The sequence below is a fragment of the Microplitis demolitor genome, chromosome 10 (assembly GCF_026212275.2).
Source record: "Microplitis demolitor isolate Queensland-Clemson2020A chromosome 10, iyMicDemo2.1a, whole genome shotgun sequence".
NCBI lineage: Eukaryota > Metazoa > Arthropoda > Insecta > Hymenoptera > Braconidae > Microplitis > Microplitis demolitor.
Genome location: NC_068554.1, coordinates 5934451 through 5960186, shown reverse-complemented (window position 1 = coordinate 5960186; position 25736 = coordinate 5934451). Strand labels below are relative to the sequence as shown.

At 31.6% G+C, this 25736-nt stretch overlaps 3 protein-coding genes and 1 long non-coding RNA gene across 4 annotated transcripts; 2 read left to right on the top strand and 2 right to left on the bottom strand.

Annotated features, from left to right (window-relative positions):
- Positions 1 to 2847: 2847 nt before the first annotated feature.
- On the bottom strand, positions 2848 to 5206 carry LOC128668749 (uncharacterized protein DKFZp434B061-like). The gene is made up of 5 exons (XM_053742339.1): positions 5032 to 5206; positions 4824 to 4961; positions 4569 to 4752; positions 4138 to 4200; positions 2848 to 3089 (listed from the first exon to the last, which is right to left on the bottom strand). The coding sequence occupies exons 1-5, from the start codon at positions 5162 to 5164 to the stop codon at positions 2924 to 2926; spliced, it is 684 nt and encodes a 227-aa protein (XP_053598314.1). The 5' UTR covers positions 5165 to 5206; the 3' UTR covers positions 2848 to 2923.
- Positions 5207 to 6220: 1014 nt separating this feature from the next.
- On the top strand, positions 6221 to 12395 carry LOC128668782 (transcription elongation factor SPT6-like). The gene is made up of 3 exons (XM_053742468.1): positions 6221 to 6301; positions 7660 to 8181; positions 8268 to 12395. Exons 1-3 carry the CDS (start codon positions 6221 to 6223, stop codon positions 12393 to 12395), a joined length of 4731 nt encoding a protein of 1576 aa, XP_053598443.1.
- Positions 12396 to 14512: 2117 nt separating this feature from the next.
- LOC128668751 (uncharacterized) lies at positions 14513 to 16299 on the bottom strand. Its single transcript, XR_008404399.1, has 3 exons — positions 16214 to 16299; positions 15783 to 15845; positions 14513 to 14754 (listed from the first exon to the last, which is right to left on the bottom strand). It is a non-coding gene; the product is annotated as an uncharacterized LOC128668751 (long non-coding RNA).
- A 2618-nt stretch (positions 16300 to 18917) lies between these two features.
- Positions 18918 to 24037, top strand: LOC128668781 (transcription elongation factor SPT6-like). Its single transcript, XM_053742467.1, has 3 exons — positions 18918 to 18935; positions 19302 to 19823; positions 19910 to 24037. The coding sequence occupies exons 1-3, from the start codon at positions 18918 to 18920 to the stop codon at positions 24035 to 24037; spliced, it is 4668 nt and encodes a 1555-aa protein (XP_053598442.1).
- Positions 24038 to 25736: the final 1699 nt, after the last annotated feature.

Here is a 25736-nt window from a genome sequence, read left to right as displayed (position 1 = left end):
CGCGACAACCTATTGAACCCTGGGCTATAGTCGCTGCCGATGTGACTGGCCCATTTCCGCGATCGAAAGCCGGTTATCAGTATGTGTTGATTGTGCAAGACCTGTATACGCGTTTTATTGAGGTCTTCAGACTTCGTAAACAGACCGGATTAAATATTAAAAAAAGTTTACGTCGTGTTTTCTCACGCTGGGGATATCCTTTGTTTTTAATCACAGACAACGGCAAAGAATTTATTAATCACGAGATTAAAGAGTACTTGAAAGAAACGGGAGTAAAATCAGTACCCACCGCGATCGCGCATCCACAGAGTAATCCGGTTGAAAGAATTAACCGTACTCTTAAACCAATGATTCGGGCATTTATTTCGAAAGACCAGACGTCGTGGGATGAACACTTAGGCGAATTCCAACTTGCTTATAATAGTAGTTATCATGCCTCACTGCACATGTCGCCATACTATTTGGTTCATGGCAAAGAACCACGGCTGTCGGGTAAAATTTCTAGACTCGAAATAGATGATTTGGATCTTGATGATACTGCGTGGCGTATTCGAATTAATCGTCTCGATCAATTACGTCATAAAATCGAGGACGTAATGAGGAAAGAAAGTGAGAAGCAAGCCGTATATCACGATAAGGGACTTAAAGAACCACCCAAACTGCAAGTGGGTGATTCGGTATATTACCCAAATCGGAAATTGAGTAAGAAAGCCGATAAATATTCGTCTAGTTTGGCTAGTAAATTCTTAGGACCAGCCATTGTTAATAAAATCATTAGTCCTTTGGTCGTCGAGTTAAAATCAGAGACTGGGAAAAATTTGGGCAATCACTATGTTCCAGATTTAAAATTGCCCAGGCGCAGCCAAAGGCTGATGAAAACCGTTTAACTTTCTTTCAGCTTTCGAGCCCCAATCTCAAGTCTGGCGACGGGGAGTATAACCGGGCAGCATTGGTACGACGTGAGAGTGTGGCTCTCTCGCTGTCCTTGTTGGTTTTTGGTCTTTCTCTCTCTCTCGTTACAGCCTGATTGCCGAGTTTGGCTGAGCTAGGCGTTAGACCACAGGGGATGATTCCACGCAGCAGGTGACCGTAAATTGGTCATGTGCGCATAATTAGGTAGGGGTCATCGGAGGTTGGGGCCTAAGACGACTAGATAAAAGAGGCGATTCAAGGGCAGGCAATGAATTTAAGTTCAAGATTTCAAGAGACATTGAAGTGGAAGCTCTAATAACGTCAGCCTCGTTATTGTATTCGTTCAATTTACTTTGTGGAAATTAAATTTGTCTTATTTAACTGGTTTACAAAACCAAAATTTAATTAAACTATTAGTTAAGTGATTGTGAGTGCACCCAACATCAAGTCCAATACAATCAGTCAGGATTCAGAGAGGAGGTCCAGGATGCAGCGTCGTCCGATCCCGCCTGTACGTCGTCGATATATAAATCCAGATAAGATTTACAATTAAAATTATATAAATATAAATCATACACTCTCTCTCTTCAACGTAATATTCTACTTGAATAATTATTTAATTTATTACCCCGTGTCTATTAAATAACTACGGATAAATATATTTATTTGCTGTCGCTGGACATTCATTGATTATAAGAAAAGGGGAAAATTCTGTACATATTTGGGCTTTGGTTAAATAAAATTAGTTGTACATGATAATTAAATTACGCCTTAAATAAATTTCTTTTATCACCAGCGTTCTTTAGAATAAGTTAATTTCAGCCGCGTGTCCGGTCAAAGCGAGTCGACCCACCTCTGAGATTTATTTCCCGCATTCAGAACCAGAAATAAAATAATAAAATCTATATCCATAATTAATAATTAATTAATTAACCGGGAATTTTTGTAACTGTGGTTCGTGGCTACTAGACACGAAGTAGCCAAGGGCCAACCGTTATAAACTTAAGCGCAACCTCGCGTATTAGTTCAACTTTTTTTTTTTTATCAGATCATAATTGTTCCAATAAAAAATTAATAGGTAATGGTAAATATTAATTTTCTTACAACAAAAATTACAGAAGTCTACGCGCGGGTCTGCCATTTGATGTTTTTTTTTCCCCGAACCGGATCAGTACCCGCGCGTAGAAAATCTCTTTTCAAAGTTACAATTACATTTAAATTTAATTTTTAATATATGAAAAAAAAATTAGGAACAAAGTTTTAGTATAAAGATTAAACAAATAATTATTTTAAGTAAAAGTAAATTAATTACACAATTAAATATTTAATAAATGATAATTATAAATATTATTTATGTAAATGGCATTCAAATGTGTAATGAGATTGTTTTTCTTTTTTAGCTTGTTTGTACGAACTAATTTCGTTCGGTAACGAAAATTCGGTACTATTAGGAACACTTGTTAGTTTATTTTAAAAATTTATTATTATTTATATTTTAATTAACTGACTTTAGTTCATCTCTGTGACCAATAAATCATATTATACAATAGTTTATTTATTTATAAATCTGTTGTCACTTAGTAACGTTAAACTTTTTATAATTTCGTCAAACGAGGCTCAATATTAATTAATATGTAAGTTAGTTTATATATTTTAATAAACTTGCTTGATAAATAGAAATTTTAATAATTTTTTAAATTATTTTCACTACACTTAAATATGTTAATTCTATTTTTCGATATTTTTTTTTTTAAAATTACGTTTTAAATATTTTTTTTTAGTTTTTTTTTTTTTTTTTAGACAATGTAAACAATTTATTAGCGATGCTCTTAATAATTACTGGCATTGCGTTTGATTAAAAACAGTATGAAAAGCTCGATCAAAGATAATCTATTTTTTTTTTTTTTTTTTTTAATTTATAAACACGATATTTGTGATAATTTTTTGATGATAATATAAACATACGTCTCGCGTAAACGATTTAAAGTTTTTTTTTAGTTTTAAATTTTAATTACAATCTAAATGGAGCTCTCTGATCAATGGCCGTGGGTTTGGTTCCTTTGCGTGATGAAACTGGAAGAGCTGAGACTGAAGTATCTGAAGCTCCTGAAGGTTTGCGCGATAATTTTGACGCCGGTGGCAAGGGCGTCGATGAACCACTGGAAGGTGTTCGTGTCCTAAGATAATTTAATTATAATAATTAGTAATTTTTATAAATTAATTATTATTTACACCAAGATAAACTACAGTTGACATTTAGACTCTTGACAATCACATTTTTCTACAAGCTATTTTTATAAGCATTTATTTATAAAGCAAACAAAATAATCATTTTTAAATTTAAATTTCTACTTTAAGAAATTATTATTTCAGTGTCAATTTTACTTTAACTAAATTTTTTAAATTGTGACTAAAAATAAGACCACGGATCGCTAGATTACGTGACATAAAATTGAAAAATGATTATTTTGTAAATATTTAAACAATGAATGACAGATGCTAGTTACCTAGCATATTTAATAGCTGATGAATAGTTAGTTGCTGAACTGGTACAGACAGAGCTGCCCCTGATATATATTTATGAGAGTTAGTATTATTTCAAAGCAAAATAAAATAGATATTTAGATAAATAAACAGTAAGGGTAAATACAAAAAAAAAAAAAAAAAAAAAAAAAACAAATAATAATAAAAGTCGGAGGTTGTTTTAAATAAAAATAATTTGATAATTTGAAAGTGGGTAAAGGAATTGTGCTGTCACTCATTAAAACGGTACTTTTTTTTTGGTTTTGGGAAAAATAATAATAATAATAATATCAGTTCAGTTTATGATGCAAGGAAAGAAAACGGACATGACAAACTAGCGACAGATCAGGCATACCCAGTGGAGTCAGTTGAAATTGTAGAATGGTTGCTTTGCGTGGAATGAGTTGAAAAATTACTCGTTGTAGATTGAGGAGATTTAATATCTGGTCCCACGTACACAGGAATCCGCGAGCGACTAAACCATCACCAGAGTTATAGAGAGCAAGACAGTGGAAATGTTAATTGAAAGTGGTTTTATTTTTATCTTTTTATATATATATATATATATATATATATATATATATATATATATATATATATATATATCAGAAATAAACCATTAGTTAAAGCAGCCTATTTTATTATTATCCCGACACCGTATTAAATAAATTATAATTCCCAGTTATATTAATTACGCTTTACCTATTTGGTGTTACGGCACCAGAAAGAGTTGGGATACTCGATGTTCTATAAATCGAACCAAGCCTAAAAAAATTTTTAGTTATGACTCTAGATCAGTTTGTTATGTTTTTCAATTTTTTTTTTTTAAATAAAATCTAGCGAATTTAATAATAAATTAAAATATTAAAAAGTAGCAGTAAAAAATTAATTATTTAATTAAAGGCTCGCGACTATTTTTTAAATTTTAAATATTTAAAATATTTTATTATGCTAATTAATATAAATATAAATGATGTGTTAATTTATTTTTAAAATTTTAAATGCAGTTGATAATGCAGTTAAATCTATTGCGCTGTCAATAAATCTGGAGCAATGCATATTAGTTTTTTTTTTATCTGTGAAATTTAAATGCAGGATTTTATTTATAAAAAATATAAGTAATAAAAACTTACCTAGATGGGACTCCGCTTGCAGGACTTACGAGTCCAGTGGGAGTCCGAGGTCGAGATGTTGATGACCCGTTTACTGGAGGAATTAATTTTCTTCCAGAAATACTGTTGTGTCGACTTGACGTCGGTGTTGTTCCAGTTGTACCTAGTGTTCTTCGTGGAATACGACTTGGAGTACCTGATTCATCTAAACAAAATTAAATATAAATAAAACGTCAAATACTTAAATAAATATTTAATAAAGTAAAATATAATTACCTGTACTATCTAATGATTGAGTTGAACCATATCGACTTGGTAGTTTACTACCTTGTCTTGACGCTGGTCTACTACTGGGTCTACTTGCTGGCCTTGATGCCGGTCGTGATGCTGGACGGCTAGATGGACGGCTGCCACCTAATTTAAATTTAATTATATAAAGTATATTCATAAATATAATCATCCTACTGATTAATTGAGTACTTACTTGGTGTAATGACACTTCTGTAAGGAGTACTAGTTTTTCTTGTTGACAATTTGAATGAGCTCTCATTGTCACTGAGACTATCTGGTGTACCAGCACTTAAAGATGACCTTGACGCGCGATGCGAATGACCCATCGGTACACTTCTGACACTGCGTTCTCTGACCTGAATTTGAAAAAAAATTAATTAATTAATTAATTAATAACTAATTACTCAATTTATTGCTCAATTCAGTAGGTATAAAAATCAAGCGTAATTATAAAACAAATAGGATTTTTTATTACAATTAAAGTGTATGTGTTTGTGATGGCATTTATAATAAACTTAAATTCATAAAGATTTTATATTTTTCTGTAGAAATATTAAATTTAATTACAAAGAATCTTTATAAATTTAAATATTTTTGCTGTTCATTAAATAAAATAATAGGGAATAAAAAATCGTGTACGTACCAACAGCTCCTACGAATGGATTAAGTGCTAATGATTAAATTTAATTATGGAAATTAATTATTTTATTTAACCATAATTAAATTTAAATAAATAATTCTACCAAAGCATGCTAACTTACCAAAAGGAGTTGGGAAAGATACAGTAGCTTATGGTGATTTGAAGTATCTCCAATCAACGCCACTATGTGAGCATTAATTAATATTCATATTTATATATATATATATATATTACAAATATAGATATAAAAGTTATGCGCATTCGTCTATCAAAAAGATTTTATAAAATTGATAAGACTTTTTATAAATTCTATTTACAATAAATTCAAAAAATATTTCGGATTTTAAATATAAATTCAAATGATCTAGCAGGGAATGAAAAGTTTCGAGGCAATTAAAAGAATGGAAATAAATAAAATGATATAAAAAATAAATATAACAAATTACTAAATTACTTATTAAAAAAAAAAAAAAAAAAAAAAAAAAAAGTAAAGTTCTGCAGAACCAAAAGGGCCTATATTTTGAGATACGCCCTTTTGGTTTTAGTAACGCGATATATATAAATTACTACCAAACAGAAGGCTTAAATCTTGTCATATTGACGCTTGAGTTATTCTACTGGCTATTGCATACTTCTTGCGCAATTGTCTGAGGGATAGAGAGCCTGAGAATCGTTTTAAAATTTATTTACAAGATCTATAAGAAGTCGATATTTAAACTTTTCCTTTATTATTTAGAGAAAAATGATGTCGGAATTCAAATTGAGTAGGATTCCCAGCAGCGGCCTCGAAACCACAAAAATTTCAATAAAACCAATAATCGCAGTAATAATTACAGTCCTGCATAATTATTTTTTCGGCGATTTAACTTCTTGTCTCAAATTCGTAGATTTCTTAACTCCGTTTTTCTCCGTGTGATCATAAATGTTAAATTCGAAAATTTTTTTAAGACCGCCCAATCTTAAGACTGACATTTTCTAAAATTATTCTACAGTGTGACCTAAAATCCTTTTTTCCTGTTTTCTAGAATAAATATATATATGTATATTTGTCTTCAAGTGAAAACACATTGTCTTCAATTTGTACAGCACTTAGGCTACATGACGTCAAAGATGTCCTGAGACCGATCCAAGTAATCATAAAAATCCACTAGAAAATGGTTTATTTTCTTTTAATAGAAAACATATATTTTAAATTTACTTTTTAACATTACTATTAAACGAAAAAATATAAAATATTATTTTACGGAGAATAATTATTTTTTTTTCTCTAAATATCCTGATATATTAAGATAACTTAAAAATTAAATAACACTCATATTTTGTAATTTATTTATTTTAAATACTCGTATAATCCCAATAATTTCTTCTGCTATAAAAAAATTTCCATTCGTCTTGTCTGAGATGTAAATTAGTGATTTATTTCCTTTTCACACCTGAGGGACAAAATATTTAAGTACCGACATAATAAACTCCAATGGTTAGTTAATTAAGGATAGACAAACTCTTAGTCATTATAGGATTAAAAACACTTACAAGATAAATAAGTAAGGGTTCATACAGTACAAGGGGTCATGAGTTCATTACCTGCGTAATTACCCAGTCTGCCGTAATGTTTGTTCTTTGTAATATACACAGTCTCCTTAGAGTTACCATTATTCTAAAGTAACTAATGAGATTCACATAAATTTTGTAAAATTCATCTGACCAATGAACTTGTAAGAAGTGTCCCTTCTACCTTAATTTGGATCTTTAAACGAAAAGGACTTGCTGGGTATTTGAAGTGCAACTCGCACCTTGATGCAGTTTAGTTGTCCTGTACTCTTTTGAGGATCACGATCACACTTTATCTTATTGATAATTGTTACAGAAGTTACTATTCTAACATCTAAGTTGATAGTAGTTACAGAAGTTACTTGTGTTTTTTTTTTGAAAATATCTACATCAAAAAATTATTGCTGCAAAAATGAATTTCGTAAGTTTTTTTTCTTTATTTATTTTTTAAAAATAATTTAAGTCGAATTTTAAATTTAATGTGGATCAAATAATTATTTTGAATTAAATATTGTCAAATAAATTTTTAATTTAAGTGAATAGATTAATTTTTTTTTGGTGCGACTTTTTGAAATGTGATTTTTTAAAATGAAAACTATTTTTAATAAATATTATTTTATTAATTTATAGTTAAAGAACACTGAAGAGTATGAAGAAGTTGAAAACAGGAGATTTAAGAATAACGTGATAGAAAGCGACGACGATGAAAGCAGTAGCAGCGAAAGTGACGGAGATGATGATGAAATCAGTAGCAGTAGCAGTAGCAGTAGCAGTAGCAGTAGCAGTAGTAGTGAGGAAAGTGACGACGATGGAGAAGTCAACGGTAGTAAAAGACGAAAAAGTTGTGACGACGACGACGACGACGACGATGAAAGCCGTAACAGCGGAAATGAGAAAAGTGACGGAGCCGACGATGAAGTCAACGGGAGTAAAAGAAAGAAAAGTCATGACGACGACGATGACTTTGATGATCGTTTGGAGGACGATGATTATGATTTGATTGAAGAAAACTTGGGCATTACTGTTGACCGTCGACGATTCAAACGTTTGAAGCAGATGCCAGCCGGTGGATCTGACGACGAAGATGACGAAAATGGAAGGACTGAGAAAGAATCTATTGCTAATGAATTATTTGAAAATGGCATTGATGATGTAAGTATTTTAGTTTCTATAATAATTATTTTAATTTACTTTATTTAATTATTTCATGGATTCAAATTTATAATTAAAAATTTTAGGATACTAAAAATCAAAGTCCCAGTCGCGAATCGGAGCATCAGGGATCCAATCTTGACGACGATGATCAAAGTGTTCCATCAGACGATGATTTCATTGTTGACAATGATGACAAGCCCATACCCAAGAGGAAATATGTTTCTGCAGGCGATTCAGCTCTGGACCAGGCCAGGGAAATATTTGGTGTTGACTTTGATTATGACACCGTACAACACCAGTACGACGATGACATGTTTCCAGAAGACGAAGATGAGGAAGCTGAAGATGAGAGGAGTACAAGAAAACCTACAGGCAAAAATATTTTCCAAATATACGAGCCTAGTGATTTAAAACGCTCATTCTATACGGACCTAGATCATGAGATCCGTTGCAAGGACATTCCTGAGAGAATGCAGTTACGCTCAACGCCGATTACTCCTGTACCTGAAGGTTCCAACGAGCTTGATGAAGAGGCAGAGTGGATTTATAAGCATGCATTCACACAACGAAAAATTTTGCAACAAGTTACGGATTGTTCAGGCGGTATGAATAATTTAGGATCTAAAGGACCAGAAACTGTGAAGAAAATAAAGAATGCGTTGAATTTGATGCGCAATCAAAACTTTGAAGTTCCTTTTATAGCTTTTTACCGCAAGGAACTAGTGAAACCAGAATTAAATATCGATGATTTGTGGAAAGTGTACAAGTTCGATGCTAAGTGGTGTCAATTGTACCAGAGAAAACAAAAATTGCTGAGGTTGTTTGAAAATATGAGAGATTTTCAATTGGACGAATTAATGAAGAATCCTGAGGCGTCACTTCCAGATGAGATTAGGATTATTAAAGACGAAGATATCGAGCGATTGAAGAACGTCCAAACAAACGAAGAGAGAAATGACGTTTATAATCATTTCATGCTCTACTACAGTCGCGACATTCCGCGAATGAAGGAAATCTTGAGACAGAAGGAGATGGAAGCTCGACAGGAAAAAAATAGGAAACGTCAACAATATCTTTTGGAGGCTGAAGAAAAAAATAGTGAAGATCCATCGCTTGGGGATGAAGATGCTGAAGAGACTGAAAAAAATGACTGTACTCTTAAGCAGGCCGTCAGAAGTGGACCTTACGCACTTTATGTCCGCGCCGGGCTCAGCAGTTTTGCTAAAAAGTTTGGTCTCACTCCTGAACACTTTGCTGAAAATTTACAAGACAATTATCAGCGTCATGAAGTCAATCAACATCCAGTTCATCCTGATGTAGTGGCGCAAGACTATCTCGGGGGAAGTTTCCAGTCCACAGAAGAAGTTCTGAAAGCTGTTCAGCACATGGTGGCCATCCAACTGGCACGTGAACCAATTGTACGAAAATGCGCTCGTGAAATTTACATGGATCGTGCTAAGCTGTCAGTACGCCCGACTAAAAAAGGAATCAGAGGAATAGATGAAAGTCATCCGATCTATACCATGAAGTACTTGAAGGACAAACCAGTTCGTGAACTTGTTGATCATATGTGGCTCAAGTTATCGACTGCTGAAGCTGATGGTTTGATAACGATCACATTCAGCGAAACCGTTAAAGGCATTGTCGGCTCAGACTTTATCAGTGAATTCAAGCAGCTATACATCAAAGATGAATTCAACAGAAATGTCCAAGACTGGAATGATTTACGTACTGGTAGTGTAGAATTGGCTTTTAAAAAATATGTTATACCAGATTTGAAGAATGAATTAAGAGCTAATATCACCGCTGAAGCAAAGGAATCCATCACGTACTTGTGCTGTCGCAAATTATTCAACTGGATAAAATTTGCTCCCTACACATGCAAATTTAATGGCCAAGATGACGAAGCTTGGAACACTGGAGAAGGCATCAGGTCAATGGGAATCGCTTATGTTCCAGATGTCAATCAAGCTGCGTTTGCTTCAATCGTCGCTCCGGATGGTGAATGCGTTGACTTTTTAAAATTGCCTCATTTGTTAAAACGTAAGAATAGTTTTAACCAAAACGAAAGACATCTCAAAGAAGCTGATTTACTTTCTCTGCGAAATTTTATCAGCAAAAATAAGCCTCATATTGTAGTAATTGGCGGTGAATCCAGAGATGCTCAAACAATTTCCAATGACATCAGGGAATGCTTGGCAAAGCTTGCTGTCAAAGAACAGTATCCTGCTATAAAAGTTGAAATATGTGACTCTAATGTAGCAAAGTTATTTTCTACCAGCAATAGAGGAGTAGCTGAATTCCGCGAGTTCCCTCCACTACTGAGAGAATCGATTTCACTTGCGCGACGTCTACAAAATCCTCTCGGGGAATTTTCGCAGCTTTGTAATCCAGATGAAGACTTGCTCTGCTTGAAATACCATCCCCTTCAAGATTTACTTTCAAAAGAAGAGCTTTTGGTGGACTTGTATACTGAATTTATCAACAGAGTCAATGAAATTGGTGTCGACTTGAGCAGCAATAAAGTTTACAATAAAAATTTATTACAATTCGTTTGTGGATTAGGCCCCAGAAAAAGTCAGGTTCTATTGAAAATACTGAAAAGCAAAAAAAATAAATTGGAAAATCGTACTCATTTGGTGACTGTGTGCCATATGGGACCTAAAGTTTTTATGAATTGCGCTGGATTTATAAAAATAGACACGGCTACTCTCGACGACAACTCAGATATCTACATTGAGGTGTTGGACAGCACGAGAATTCATCCAGAAACGTACGAGTGGGCGCGTAAAATGGCCGTCGATGCTCTGGAATACGGGGTCAAAAATGCAGATCCAGGTACAGCTATCGAAGAAATAATAAAAACTCCCTACAAGCTTCAGGAATTAGATCTCGAAGCTTTTGCCGTCGAGTTAGAGAGACAAGGCTTTGGAAATAAAATTACTACTCTCTATGATGTCCAAACTGAATTAACTTACCGCTACAAAGATCTACGAGTGCCCTATAAATCTCCATCTCCTGAAGAAATGTTTACTCTATTGACCAAAGAGACTCAAGAAACTTTTTACGTCGGCAAACTAGTCCAGGCAACAGTTATTGGGTTCAGATTCAAAAAACCCAAAGTTACACAACTGGATCAAGCACACCCCGTTAAAAATGACGATACTGGACTCTGGAAGTGTCCATTCTGTTCCAAGGATGATTTTGTTGAACTCACTGAAGTATGGAATCATTTTGACACGGGATCTTGTCCAGGAAAAGCTGTCGGCGTTAGACTTCGTTTGGACAATGGAGTGTCTGGATACCTTAATTCTATAAATATATCTGATAATTATGTCGCGAATCCTCAGGATCGGGTGCATATCCAACAAGTGATAGCTTGTCGTATTATCAAAATTGATGTAGACCAATTCGGCAGCGAATGTTCCAGTAAAAGCAGCGTTCTTGCTGACGTAAATAATACCTGGCGACCTGCTAAGGACTTATACTACGACACAGAGGCTGAAGAAGAAGATAAAAGAGCAGAAAAAGAAAGCAGGAAAAGTAAACAGCCGATTTATACTACACGTCTTGTTGTCCATCCGTCATTTCACAATATAAGTTTCGCTGAAGCTGAGAAGATGATAAAGACTATGGATCAAGGGGAAGCTATTATCAGACCCAGCAGCAAAGGAATCGATCATTTAACAGTCACTTGGAAAGTAACTGATGACATTTATCAGTACATTGATGTAATTGAAACAGATAAATCAAATTCTTTTTCATTGGGACGAAGTTTGTGGATCGGCACTGAAAAATTTGAAGACCTGGATGAAATACTTGCGAGATATATCAACGTAATGGCTAGTAATGTCGTAGAAATACTTAAATTTAAGTACTATCACCCTGAGGTTCTTGGATTCAAAGAAAAGGCTGAGCAAATATTAAAGGAACAGAAGAGAAAAAATCCTGCTAGTATTCCATACATTTTTTCGGCTTCGAAAAATTATCCTGGTAAATTTTTACTCTCGTACGTGCCTCGATTAAGATGTTACCATGAGTATGTTACTGTTATCTCACAGGGATTCAAATATCGCAACCAAGTGTTCAATAATCTTGATGCATTGATATGTTGGTTCAAAAAACATTTCAGGAACCCAATTGTTGTACCCCCTAGGGTTTCTGAAATGACACATCGTAATACTTCAGAGATCAAATGTTTAGCTGCTTGATTATTATTTTTATTTATTTATAAATTTGTATATATTTATTTTCAAGGCTTTTATCACTTCTCAATAAATTCAATGATGTTTGTATTTTTTAATAAAGAACAATCAAACGAATACCAATTTTTTTTTTTTTAAATATTCCCATTAATAGATAATTAAGACTTTAGTTTATAAGAAATTAGTTTTATATTTAGAACTTAAGCTGCTGTCCAATACGTTGCGGAAATGAAGAATTTAGTCTAAGGTAAGTTCATTTTTAGTTCAATTTTACTGCCGTAAATAAATTAAGAATAAATATTTCTATACAATTGATTTAAATATATATATCTATATGTATATTTTCACAGCGTATTAGAAACGATACATAATTTTACAATAAGGCAAAACATAAATCTTTTTATAACAATGTTAATACATTAATCGTATTAGAAAAATTAATAAGTAAAAATGAGGAATTTTTTTATTTATATATATTTATTATATTAGTTGCATTTTTTTAATAATTAATATAAAAGAATTATAAATGTCTTTTAAATATTTTTTTCTTCATTAATTAACGATTACGAGGCATTACCTCAGACTTATTTGTTTTATTTACTTTTTTTTTTATTTTGTCGCACTTAATTTTATTATGTTCTTCGCAGTTTTTTAAAAACTTACAAAATATCTAATTAAAAAAAAATAATTAAATCAACAAAAAATATCAGTTTACATTTGTGCCACATAAATGTAAAACTAACTTTGATTTTCTTTCATTTTCCTACACTTCCGCTAATAATAAAATATTTAACCCCTATTTCTCATACAATTTATTTATTAATCAGCGGATTTTTTATTTATTCAAACAAGAGAACAAACCAATATTTACATAATACGTTCTCTCTTCATTATTTTTTATTCAATTCTCTTTTCAATAATAATAATAATTATAATAGTAACTTTCAAATAAATATTTCACGATTGAGCATTTGCATTTTTTTAGAAAAACACTAGAAAAAATAAAAAAAAAAATAATAAATTTAAATTGCAAATGTTCTAGTCCGTGACAGCAAAGAATCAAAAATAAAAAGTACTTAATAATAACAATTTTGTTAATATCTAAACACTTATATATTCTAGCTCTTAATTTTTAGGACAATTGGTATAATTACATTTTATTTAAAAAAAAAAATAATAAAACATTAAACTTAAGCGCAACCTCGCGTATTAGTTCAACTTTTTTTTTTTTATCAGATCATAATTGTTCCAATAAAAAATTAATAGGTAATGGTAAATATTAATTTTCTTACAACAAAAATTACAGAAGTCTACGCGCGGGTCTGCCATTTGATGTTTTTTTTTCCCCGAACCGGATCAGTACCCGCGCGTAGAAAATCTCTTTTCAAAGTTACAATTACATTTAAATTTAATTTTTAATATATAAAAAAAAAATTAGGAACAAAGTTTTAGTATAAAGATTAAACAAATAATTATTTTAAGTAAAAGTAAATTAATTACACAATTAAATATTTAATAAATGATAATTATAAATATTATTTATGTAAATGGCATTCAAATGTGTAATGAGATTGTTTTTCTTTTTTAGCTTGTTTGTACGAACTAATTTCGTTCGGTAACGAAAATTCGGTACTATTAGGAACACTTGTTAGTTTATTTTAAAAATTTATTATTATTTATATTTTAATTAACTGACTTTAGTTCATCTCTGTGACCAATAAATCATATTATACAATAGTTTATTTATTTATAAATCTGTTGTCACTTAGTAACGTTAAACTTTTTATAATTTCGTCAAACGAGGCTCAATATTAATTAATATGTAAGTTAGTTTATATATTTTAATAAACTTGCTTGATAAATAGAAATTTTAATAATTTTTTAAATTATTTTCACTACACTTAAATATGTTAATTCTATTTTTCGATATTTTTTTTTTTAAAATTACGTTTTAAATATTTTTTTTTAGTTTTTTTTTTTTTTTTTAGACAATGTAAACAATTTATTAGCGATGCTCTTAATAATTACTGGCATTGCGTTTGATTAAAAACAGTATGAAAAGCTCGATCAAAGATAATCTATTTTTTTTTTTTTTTTTTTTAATTTATAAACACGATATTTGTGATAATTTTTTGATGATAATATAAACATACGTCTCGCGTAAACGATTTAAAGTTTTTTTTTAGTTTTAAATTTTAATTACAATCTAAATGGAGCTCTCTGATCAATGGCCGTGGGTTTGGTTCCTTTGCGTGATGAAACTGGAAGAGCTGAGACTGAAGTATCTGAAGCTCCTGAAGGTTTGCGCGATAATTTTGACGCCGGTGGCAAGGGCGTCGATGAACCACTGGAAGGTGTTCGTGTCCTAAGATAATTTAATTATAATAATTAGTAATTTTTATAAATTAATTATTATTTACACCAAGATAAACTACAGTTGACATTTAGACTCTTGACAATCACATTTTTCTACAAGCTATTTTTATAAGCATTTATTTATAAAGCAAACAAAATAATCATTTTTAAATTTAAATTTCTACTTTAAGAAATTATTATTTCAGTGTCAATTTTACTTTAACTAAATTTTTTAAATTGTGACTAAAAATAAGACCACGGATCGCTAGATTACGTGACATAAAATTGAAAAATGATTATTTTGTAAATATTTAAACAATGAATGACAGATGCTAGTTACCTAGCATATTTAATAGCTGATGAATAGTTAGTTGCTGAACTGGTACAGACAGAGCTGCCCCTGATATATATTTATGAGAGTTAGTATTATTTCAAAGCAAAATAAAATAGATATTTAGATAAATAAACAGTAAGGGTAAATACAAAAAAAAAAAAAAAAAAAAAACAAATAATAATAAAAGTCGGAGGTTGTTTTAAATAAAAATAATTTGATAATTTGAAAGTGGGTAAAGGAATTGTGCTGTCACTCATTAAAACGGTACTTTTTTTTTGGTTTTGGGAAAAATAATAATAATAATAATATCAGTTCAGTTTATGATGCAAGGAAAGAAAACGGACATGACAAACTAGCGACAGATCAGGCATACCCAGTGGAGTCAGTTGAAATTGTAGAATGGTTGCTTTGCGTGGAATGAGTTGAAAAATTACTCGTTGTAGATTGAGGAGATTTAATATCTGGTCCCACGTACACAGGAATCCGCGAGCGACTAAACCATCACCAGAGTTATAGAGAGCAAGACAGTGGAAATGTTAATTGAAAGTGGTTTTATTTTTATCTTTTTATATATATATATATATATATATATATATATATATATATATCAGAAATAAACCATTAGTTAAAGCAGCCTATTTTATTATTATCCCGACACCGTATTAAATAAATTATAATTCCCAGTTATATTAATTACGCTTTACCTATTTGGTGTTACGGCACCAGAAAGAGTTGGGATACTCGATGTTCTATAAATCGAACCAAGCCTAAAAAAATTTTTAGTTATGACTCTAGATCAGTTTGTTATGTTTTTCAATTTTTTTTTTTTAAATAAAATCTAGCGAATTTAATAATAAATTAAAATATTAAAAAGTAGCAGTAAAAAATTAATTATTTAATTAAAGGCTCGCGACTATTTTTTAAATTTTAAATATTTAAAATATTTTATTATGCTAATTAATATAAATATAAATGATGTGTTAATTTATTTTTAAAATTTTAAATGCAGTTGATAATGCAGTTAAATCTATTGCGCTGTCAATAAATCTGGAGCAATGCATATTAGTTTTTTTTTTATCTGTGAAATTTAAATGCAGGATTTTATTTATAAAAAATATAAGTAATAAAAACTTACCTAGATGGGACTCCGCTTGCAGGACTTACGAGTCCAGTGGGAGTCCGAGGTCGAGATGTTGATGACCCGTTTACTGGAGGAATTAATTTTCTTCCCGAAATACTGTTGTGTCGACTTGACGTCGGTGTTGTTCCAGTTGTACCTAGTGTTCTTCGTGGAATACGACTTGGAGTACCTGATTCATCTAAACAAAATTAAATATAAATAAAACGTCAAATACTTAAATAAATATTTAATAAAGTAAAATATAATTACCTGTACTATCTAATGATTGAGTTGAACCATATCGACTTGGTAGTTTACTACCTTGTCTTGACGCTGGTCTACTACTGGGTCTACTTGCTGGCCTTGATGCCGGTCGTGATGCTGGACGGCTAGATGGACGGCTGCCACCTAATTTAAATTTAATTATATAAAGTATATTCATAAATATAATCATCCTACTGATTAATTGAGTACTTACTTGGTGTAATGACACTTCTGTAAGGAGTACTAGTTTTTCTTGTTGACAATTTGAATGAGCTCTCATTGTCACTGAGACTATCTGGTGTACCAGCACTTAAAGATGACCTTGACGCGCGATGCGAATGACCCATCGGTACACTTCTGACACTGCGTTCTCTGACCTGAATTTGAAAAAAAATTAATTAATTAATTAATTAATAACTAATTACTCAATTTATTGCTCAATTCAGTAGGTATAAAAATCAAGCGTAATTATAAAACAAATAGGATTTTTTATTACAATTAAAGTGTATGTGTTTGTGATGGCATTTATAATAAACTTAAATTCATAAAGATTTTATATTTTTCTGTAGAAATATTAAATTTAATTACAAAGAATCTTTATAAATTTAAATATTTTTGCTGTTCATTAAATAAAATAATAGGGAATAAAAAATCGTGTACGTACCAACAGCTCCTACGAATGGATTAAGTGCTAATGATTAAATTTAATTATGGAAATTAATTATTTTATTTAACCATAATTAAATTTAAATAAATAATTCTACCAAAGCATGCTAACTTACCAAAAGGAGTTGGGAAAGATACAGTAGCTTATGGTGATTTGAAGTATCTCCAATCAACGCCACTATGTGAGCATTAATTAATATTCATATTTATATATATATATATTACAAATATAGATATAAAAGTTATGCGCATTCGTCTATCAAAAAGATTTTATAAAATTGATAAGACTTTTTATAAATTCTATTTACAATAAATTCAAAAAATATTTCGGATTTTAAATATAAATTCAAATGATCTAGCAGGGAATGAAAAGTTTCGAGGCAATTAAAAGAATGGAAATAAATAAAATGATATAAAAAATAAATATAACAAATTACTAAATTACTTATTAAAAAAAAAAAAAAAAAAAAAAAAAAAAAGTAAAGTTCTGCAGAACCAAAAGGGCCTATATTTTGAGATACGCCCTTTTGGTTTTAGTAACGCGATATATATAAATTACTACCAAACAGAAGGCTTAAATCTTGTCATATTGACGCTTGAGTTATTCTACTGGCTATTGCATACTTCTTGCGCAATTGTCTGAGGGATAGAGAGCCTGAGAATCGTTTTAAAATTTATTTACAAGATCTATAAGAAGTCGATATTTAAACTTTTCCTTTATTATTTAGAGAAAAATGATGTCGGAATTCAAATTGAGTAGGATTCCCAGCAGCGGCCTCGAAACCACAAAAATTTCAATAAAACCAATAATCGCAGTAATAATTACAGTCCTGCATAATTATTTTTTCGGCGATTTAACTTCTTGTCTCAAATTCGTAGATTTCTTAACTCCGTTTTTCTCCGTGTGATCATAAATGTTAAATTCGAAAATTTTTTTAAGACCGCCCAATCTTAAGACTGACATTTTCTAAAATTATTCTACAGTGTGACCTAAAATCCTTTTTTCCTGTTTTCTAAAATAAATATATATATGTATATTTGTCTTCAAGTGAAAACACATTGTCTTCAATTTGTACAGCACTTAGGCTACATGACGTCAAAGATGTCCTGAGACCGATCCAAGTAATCATAAAAATCCACTAGAAAATGGTTTATTTTCTTTTAATAGAAAACATATATTTTAAATTTACTTTTTAACATTACTATTAAACGAAAAAATATAAAATATTATTTTACGGAGAATAATTATTTTTTTTTCTCTAAATATCCTGATATATTAAGATAACTTAAAAATTAAATAACACTCATATTTTGTAATTTATTTATTTTAAATACTCGTATAATCCCAATAATTTCTTCTGCTATAAAAAAATTTCCATTCGTCTTGTCTGAGATGTAAATTAGTGATTTATTTCCTTTTCACACCTGAGGGACAAAATATTTAAGTACCGACATAATAAACTCCAATGGTTAGTTAATTAAGGATAGACAAACTCTTAGTCATTATAGGATTAAAAACACTTACAAGATAAATAAGTAAGGGTTCATACAGTACAAGGGGTCATGAGTTCATTACCTGCGTAATTACCCAGTCTGCCGTAATGTTTGTTCTTTGTAATATACACAGTCTCCTTAGAGTTACCATTATTCTAAAGTAACTAATGAGATTCACATAAATTTTGTAAAATTCATCTGACCAATGAACTTGTAAGAAGTGTCCCTTCTACCTTAATTTGGATCTTTAAACGAAAAGGACTTGCTGGGTATTTGAAGTGCAACTCGCACCTTGATGCAGTTTAGTTGTCCTGTACTCTTTTGAGGATCACGATCACACTTTATCTTATTGATAATTGTTACAGAAGTTACTATTCTAACATCTAAGTTGATAGTAGTTACAGAAGTTACTTGTGTTTTTTTTTTGAAAATATCTACATCAAAAAATTATTGCTGCAAAAATGAATTTCGTAAGTTTTTTTTCTTTATTTATTTTTTAAAAATAATTTAAGTCGAATTTTAAATTTAATGTGGATCAAATAATTATTTTGAATTAAATATTGTCAAATAAATTTTTAATTTAAGTGAATAGATTAATTTTTTTTTGGTGCGACTTTTTGAAATGTGATTTTTTAAAATGAAAACTATTTTTAATAAATATTATTTTATTAATTTATAGTTAAAGAACACTGAAGAGTATGAAGAAGTTGAAAACAGGAGATTTAAGAATAACGTGATAGAAAGCGACGACGATGAAAGCAGTAGCAGCGAAAGTGACGGAGATGATGATGAAATCAGTAGCAGTAGCAGTAGCAGTAGCAGTAGCAGTAGCAGTAGTAGTGAGGAAAGTGACGACGATGGAGAAGTCAACGGTAGTAAAAGACGAAAAAGTTGTGACGACGACGACGACGACGACGATGAAAGCCGTAACAGCGGAAATGAGAAAAGTGACGGAGCCGACGATGAAGTCAACGGGAGTAAAAGAAAGAAAAGTCATGACGACGACGATGACTTTGATGATCGTTTGGAGGACGATGATTATGATTTGATTGAAGAAAACTTGGGCATTACTGTTGACCGTCGACGATTCAAACGTTTGAAGCAGATGCCAGCCGGTGGATCTGACGACGAAGATGACGAAAATGGAAGGACTGAGAAAGAATCTATTGCTAATGAATTATTTGAAAATGGCATTGATGATGTAAGTATTTTAGTTTCTATAATAATTATTTTAATTTACTTTATTTAATTATTTCATGGATTCAAATTTATAATTAAAAATTTTAGGATACTAAAAATCAAAGTCCCAGTCGCGAATCGGAGCATCAGGGATCCAATCTTGACGACGATGATCAAAGTGTTCCATCAGACGATGATTTCATTGTTGACAATGATGACAAGCCCATACCCAAGAGGAAATATGTTTCTGCAGGCGATTCAGCTCTGGACCAGGCCAGGGAAATATTTGGTGTTGACTTTGATTATGACACCGTACAACACCAGTACGACGATGACATGTTTCCAGAAGACGAAGATGAGGAAGCTGAAGATGAGAGGAGTACAAGAAAACCTACAGGCAAAAATATTTTCCAAATATACGAGCCTAGTGATTTAAAACGCTCATTCTATACGGACCTAGATCATGAGATCCGTTGCAAGGACATTCCTGAGAGAATGCAGTTACGCTCAACGCCGATTACTCCTGTACCTGAAGGTTCCAACGAGCTTGATGAAGAGGCAGAGTGGATTTATAAGCATGCATTCACACAACGAAAAATTTTGCAACAAGTTACGGATTGTTCAGGCGGTATGAATAATTTAGGATCTAAAGGACCAGAAACTGTGAAGAAAATAAAGAATGCGTTGAATTTGATGCGCAATCAAAACTTTGAAGTTCCTTTTATAGCTTTTTACCGCAAGGAACTAGTGAAACCAGAATTAAATATCGATGATTTGTGGAAAGTGTACAAGTTCGATGCTAAGTGGTGTCAATTGTACCAGAGAAAACAAAAATTGCTGAGGTTGTTTGAAAATATGAGAGATTTTCAATTGGACGAATTAATGAAGAATCCTGAGGCGTCACTTCCAGATGAGATTAGGATTATTAAAGACGAAGATATCGAGCGATTGAAGAACGTCCAAACAAACGAAGAGAGAAATGACGTTTATAATCATTTCATGCTCTACTACAGTCGCGACATTCCGCGAATGAAGGAAATCTTGAGACAGAAGGAGATGGAAGCTCGACAGGAAAAAAATAGGAAACGTCAACAATATCTTTTGGAGGCTGAAGAAAAAAATAGTGAAGATCCATCGCTTGGGGATGAAGATGCTGAAGAGACTGAAAAAAATGACTGTACTCTTAAGCAGGCCGTCAGAAGTGGACCTTACGCACTTTATGTCCGCGCCGGGCTCAGCAGTTTTGCTAAAAAGTTTGGTCTCACTCCTGAACACTTTGCTGAAAATTTACAAGACAATTATCAGCGTCATGAAGTCAATCAACATCCAGTTCATCCTGATGTAGTGGCGCAAGACTATCTCGGGGGAAGTTTCCAGTCCACAGAAGAAGTTCTGAAAGCTGTTCAGCACATGGTGGCCATCCAACTGGCACGTGAACCAATTGTACGAAAATGCGCTCGTGAAATTTACATGGATCGTGCTAAGCTGTCAGTACGCCCGACTAAAAAAGGAATCAGAGGAATAGATGAAAGTCATCCGATCTATACCATGAAGTACTTGAAGGACAAACCAGTTCGTGAACTTGTTGATCATATGTGGCTCAAGTTATCGACTGCTGAAGCTGATGGTTTGATAACGATCACATTCAGCGAAACCGTTAAAGGCATTGTCGGCTCAGACTTTATCAGTGAATTCAAGCAGCTATACATCAAAGATGAATTCAACAGAAATGTCCAAGACTGGAATGATTTACGTACTGGTAGTGTAGAATTGGCTTTTAAAAAATATGTTATACCAGATTTGAAGAATGAATTAAGAGCTAATATCACCGCTGAAGCAAAGGAATCCATCACGTACTTGTGCTGTCGCAAATTATTCAACTGGATAAAATTTGCTCCCTACACATGCAAATTTAATGGCCAAGATGACGAAGCTTGGAACACTGGAGAAGGCATCAGGTCAATGGGAATCGCTTATGTTCCAGATGTCAATCAAGCTGCGTTTGCTTCAATCGTCGCTCCGGATGGTGAATGCGTTGACTTTTTAAAATTGCCTCATTTGTTAAAACGTAAGAATAGTTTTAACCAAAACGAAAGACATCTCAAAGAAGCTGATTTACTTTCTCTGCGAAATTTTATCAGCAAAAATAAGCCTCATATTGTAGTAATTGGCGGTGAATCCAGAGATGCTCAAACAATTTCCAATGACATCAGGGAATGCTTGGCAAAGCTTGCTGTCAAAGAACAGTATCCTGCTATAAAAGTTGAAATATGTGACTCTAATGTAGCAAAGTTATTTTCTACCAGCAATAGAGGAGTAGCTGAATTCCGCGAGTTCCCTCCACTACTGAGAGAATCGATTTCACTTGCGCGACGTCTACAAAATCCTCTCGGGGAATTTTCGCAGCTTTGTAATCCAGATGAAGACTTGCTCTGCTTGAAATACCATCCCCTTCAAGATTTACTTTCAAAAGAAGAGCTTTTGGTGGACTTGTATACTGAATTTATCAACAGAGTCAATGAAATTGGTGTCGACTTGAGCAGCAATAAAGTTTACAATAAAAATTTATTACAATTCGTTTGTGGATTAGGCCCCAGAAAAAGTCAGGTTCTATTGAAAATACTGAAAAGCAAAAAAAATAAATTGGAAAATCGTACTCATTTGGTGACTGTGTGCCATATGGGACCTAAAGTTTTTATGAATTGCGCTGGATTTATAAAAATAGACACGGCTACTCTCGACGACAACTCAGATATCTACATTGAGGTGTTGGACAGCACGAGAATTCATCCAGAAACGTACGAGTGGGCGCGTAAAATGGCCGTCGATGCTCTGGAATACGGGGTCAAAAATGCAGATCCAGGTACAGCTATCGAAGAAATAATAAAAACTCCCTACAAGCTTCAGGAATTAGATCTCGAAGCTTTTGCCGTCGAGTTAGAGAGACAAGGCTTTGGAAATAAAATTACTACTCTCTATGATGTCCAAACTGAATTAACTTACCGCTACAAAGATCTACGAGTGCCCTATAAATCTCCATCTCCTGAAGAAATGTTTACTCTATTGACCAAAGAGACTCAAGAAACTTTTTACGTCGGCAAACTAGTCCAGGCAACAGTTATTGGGTTCAGATTCAAAAAACCCAAAGTTACACAACTGGATCAAGCACACCCCGTTAAAAATGACGATACTGGACTCTGGAAGTGTCCATTCTGTTCCAAGGATGATTTTGTTGAACTCACTGAAGTATGGAATCATTTTGACACGGGATCTTGTCCAGGAAAAGCTGTCGGCGTTAGACTTCGTTTGGACAATGGAGTGTCTGGATACCTTAATTCTATAAATATATCTGATAATTATGTCGCGAATCCTCAGGATCGGGTGCATATCCAACAAGTGATAGCTTGTCGTATTATCAAAATTGATGTAGACCAATTCGGCAGCGAATGTTCCAGTAAAAGCAGCGTTCTTGCTGACGTAAATAATACCTGGCGACCTGCTAAGGACTTATACTACGACACAGAGGCTGAAGAAGAAGATAAAAGAGCAGAAAAAGAAAGCAGGAAAAGTAAACAGCCGATTTATACTACACGTCTTGTTGTCCATCCGTCATTTCACAATATAAGTTTCGCTGAAGCTGAGAAGATGATAAAGACTATGGATCAAGGGGAAGCTATTATCAGACCCAGCAGCAAAGGAATCGATCATTTAACAGTCACTTGGAAAGTAACTGATGACATTTATCAGTACATTGATGTAATTGAAACAGATAAATCAAATTCTTTTTCATTGGGACGAAGTTTGTGGATCGGCACTGAAAAATTTGAAGACCTGGATGAAATACTTGCGAGATATATCAACGTAATGGCTAGTAATGTCGTAGAAATACTTAAATTTAAGTACTATCACCCTGAGGTTCTTGGATTCAAAGAAAAGGCTGAGCAAATATTAAAGGAACAGAAGAGAAAAAATCCTGCTAGTATTCCATACATTTTTTCGGCTTCGAAAAATTATCCTGGTAAATTTTTACTCTCGTACGTGCCTCGATTAAGATGTTACCATGAGTATGTTACTGTTATCTCACAGGGATTCAAATATCGCAACCAAGTGTTCAATAATCTTGATGCATTGATATGTTGGTTCAAAAAACATTTCAGGAACCCAATTGTTGTACCCCCTAGGGTTTCTGAAATGACACATCGTAATACTTCAGAGATCAAATGTTTAGCTGCTTGATTATTATTTTTATTTATTTATAAATTTGTATATATTTATTTTCAAGGCTTTTATCACTTCTCAATAAATTCAATGATGTTTGTATTTTTTAATAAAGAACAATCAAACGAATACCAATTTTTTTTTTTTTAAATATTCCCATTAATAGATAATTAAGACTTTAGTTTATAAGAAATTAGTTTTATATTTAGAACTTAAGCTGCTGTCCAATACGTTGCGGAAATGAAGAATTTAGTCTAAGGTAAGTTCATTTTTAGTTCAATTTTACTGCCGTAAATAAATTAAGAATAAATATTTCTATACAATTGATTTAAATATATATATCTATATGTATATTTTCACAGCGTATTAGAAACGATACATAATTTTACAATAAGGCAAAACATAAATCTTTTTATAACAATGTTAATACATTAATCGTATTAGAAAAATTAATAAGTAAAAATGAGGAATTTTTTTATTTATATATATTTATTATATTAGTTGCATTTTTTTAATAATTAATATAAAAGAATTATAAATGTCTTTTAAATATTTTTTTCTTCATTAATTAACGATTACGAGGCATTACCTCAGACTTATTTGTTTTATTTACTTTTTTTTTTATTTTGTCGCACTTAATTTTATTATGTTCTTCGCAGTTTTTTAAAAACTTACAAAATATCTAATTAAAAAAAAATAATTAAATCAACAAAAAATATCAGTTTACATTTGTGCCACATAAATGTAAAACTAACTTTGATTTTCTTTCATTTTCCTACACTTCCGCTAATAATAAAATATTTAACCCCTATTTCTCATACAATTTATTTATTAATCAGCGGATTTTTTATTTATTCAAACAAGAGAACAAACCAATATTTACATAATACGTTCTCTCTTCATTATTTTTTATTCAATTCTCTTTTCAATAATAATAATAATTATAATAGTAACTTTCAAATAAATATTTCACGATTGAGCATTTGCATTTTTTTAGAAAAACACTAGAAAAAATAAAAAAAAAAATAATAAATTTAAATTGCAAATGTTCTAGTCCGTGACAGCAAAGAATCAAAAATAAAAAGTACTTAATAATAACAATTTTGTTAATATCTAAACACTTATATATTCTAGCTCTTAATTTTTAGGACAATTGGTATAATTACATTTTATTTAAAAAAAAAAATAATAAAACATTAAACTTAAGCGCAACCTCGCGTATTAGTTCAACTTTTTTTTTTTTATCAGATCATAATTGTTCCAATAAAAAATTAATAGGTAATGGTAAATATTAATTTTCTTACAACAAAAATTACAGAAGTCTACGCGCGGGTCTGCCATTTGATGTTTTTTTTTCCCCGAACCGGATCAGTACCCGCGCGTAGAAAATCTCTTTTCAAAGTTACAATTACATTTAAATTTAATTTTTAATATATAAAAAAAAAATTAGGAACAAAGTTTTAGTATAAAGATTAAACAAATAATTATTTTAAGTAAAAGTAAATTAATTACACAATTAAATATTTAATAAATGATAATTATAAATATTATTTATGTAAATGGCATTCAAATGTGTAATGAGATTGTTTTTCTTTTTTAGCTTGTTTGTACGAACTAATTTCGTTCGGTAACGAAAATTCGGTACTATTAGGAACACTTGTTAGTTTATTTTAAAAATTTATTATTATTTATATTTTAATTAACTGACTTTAGTTCA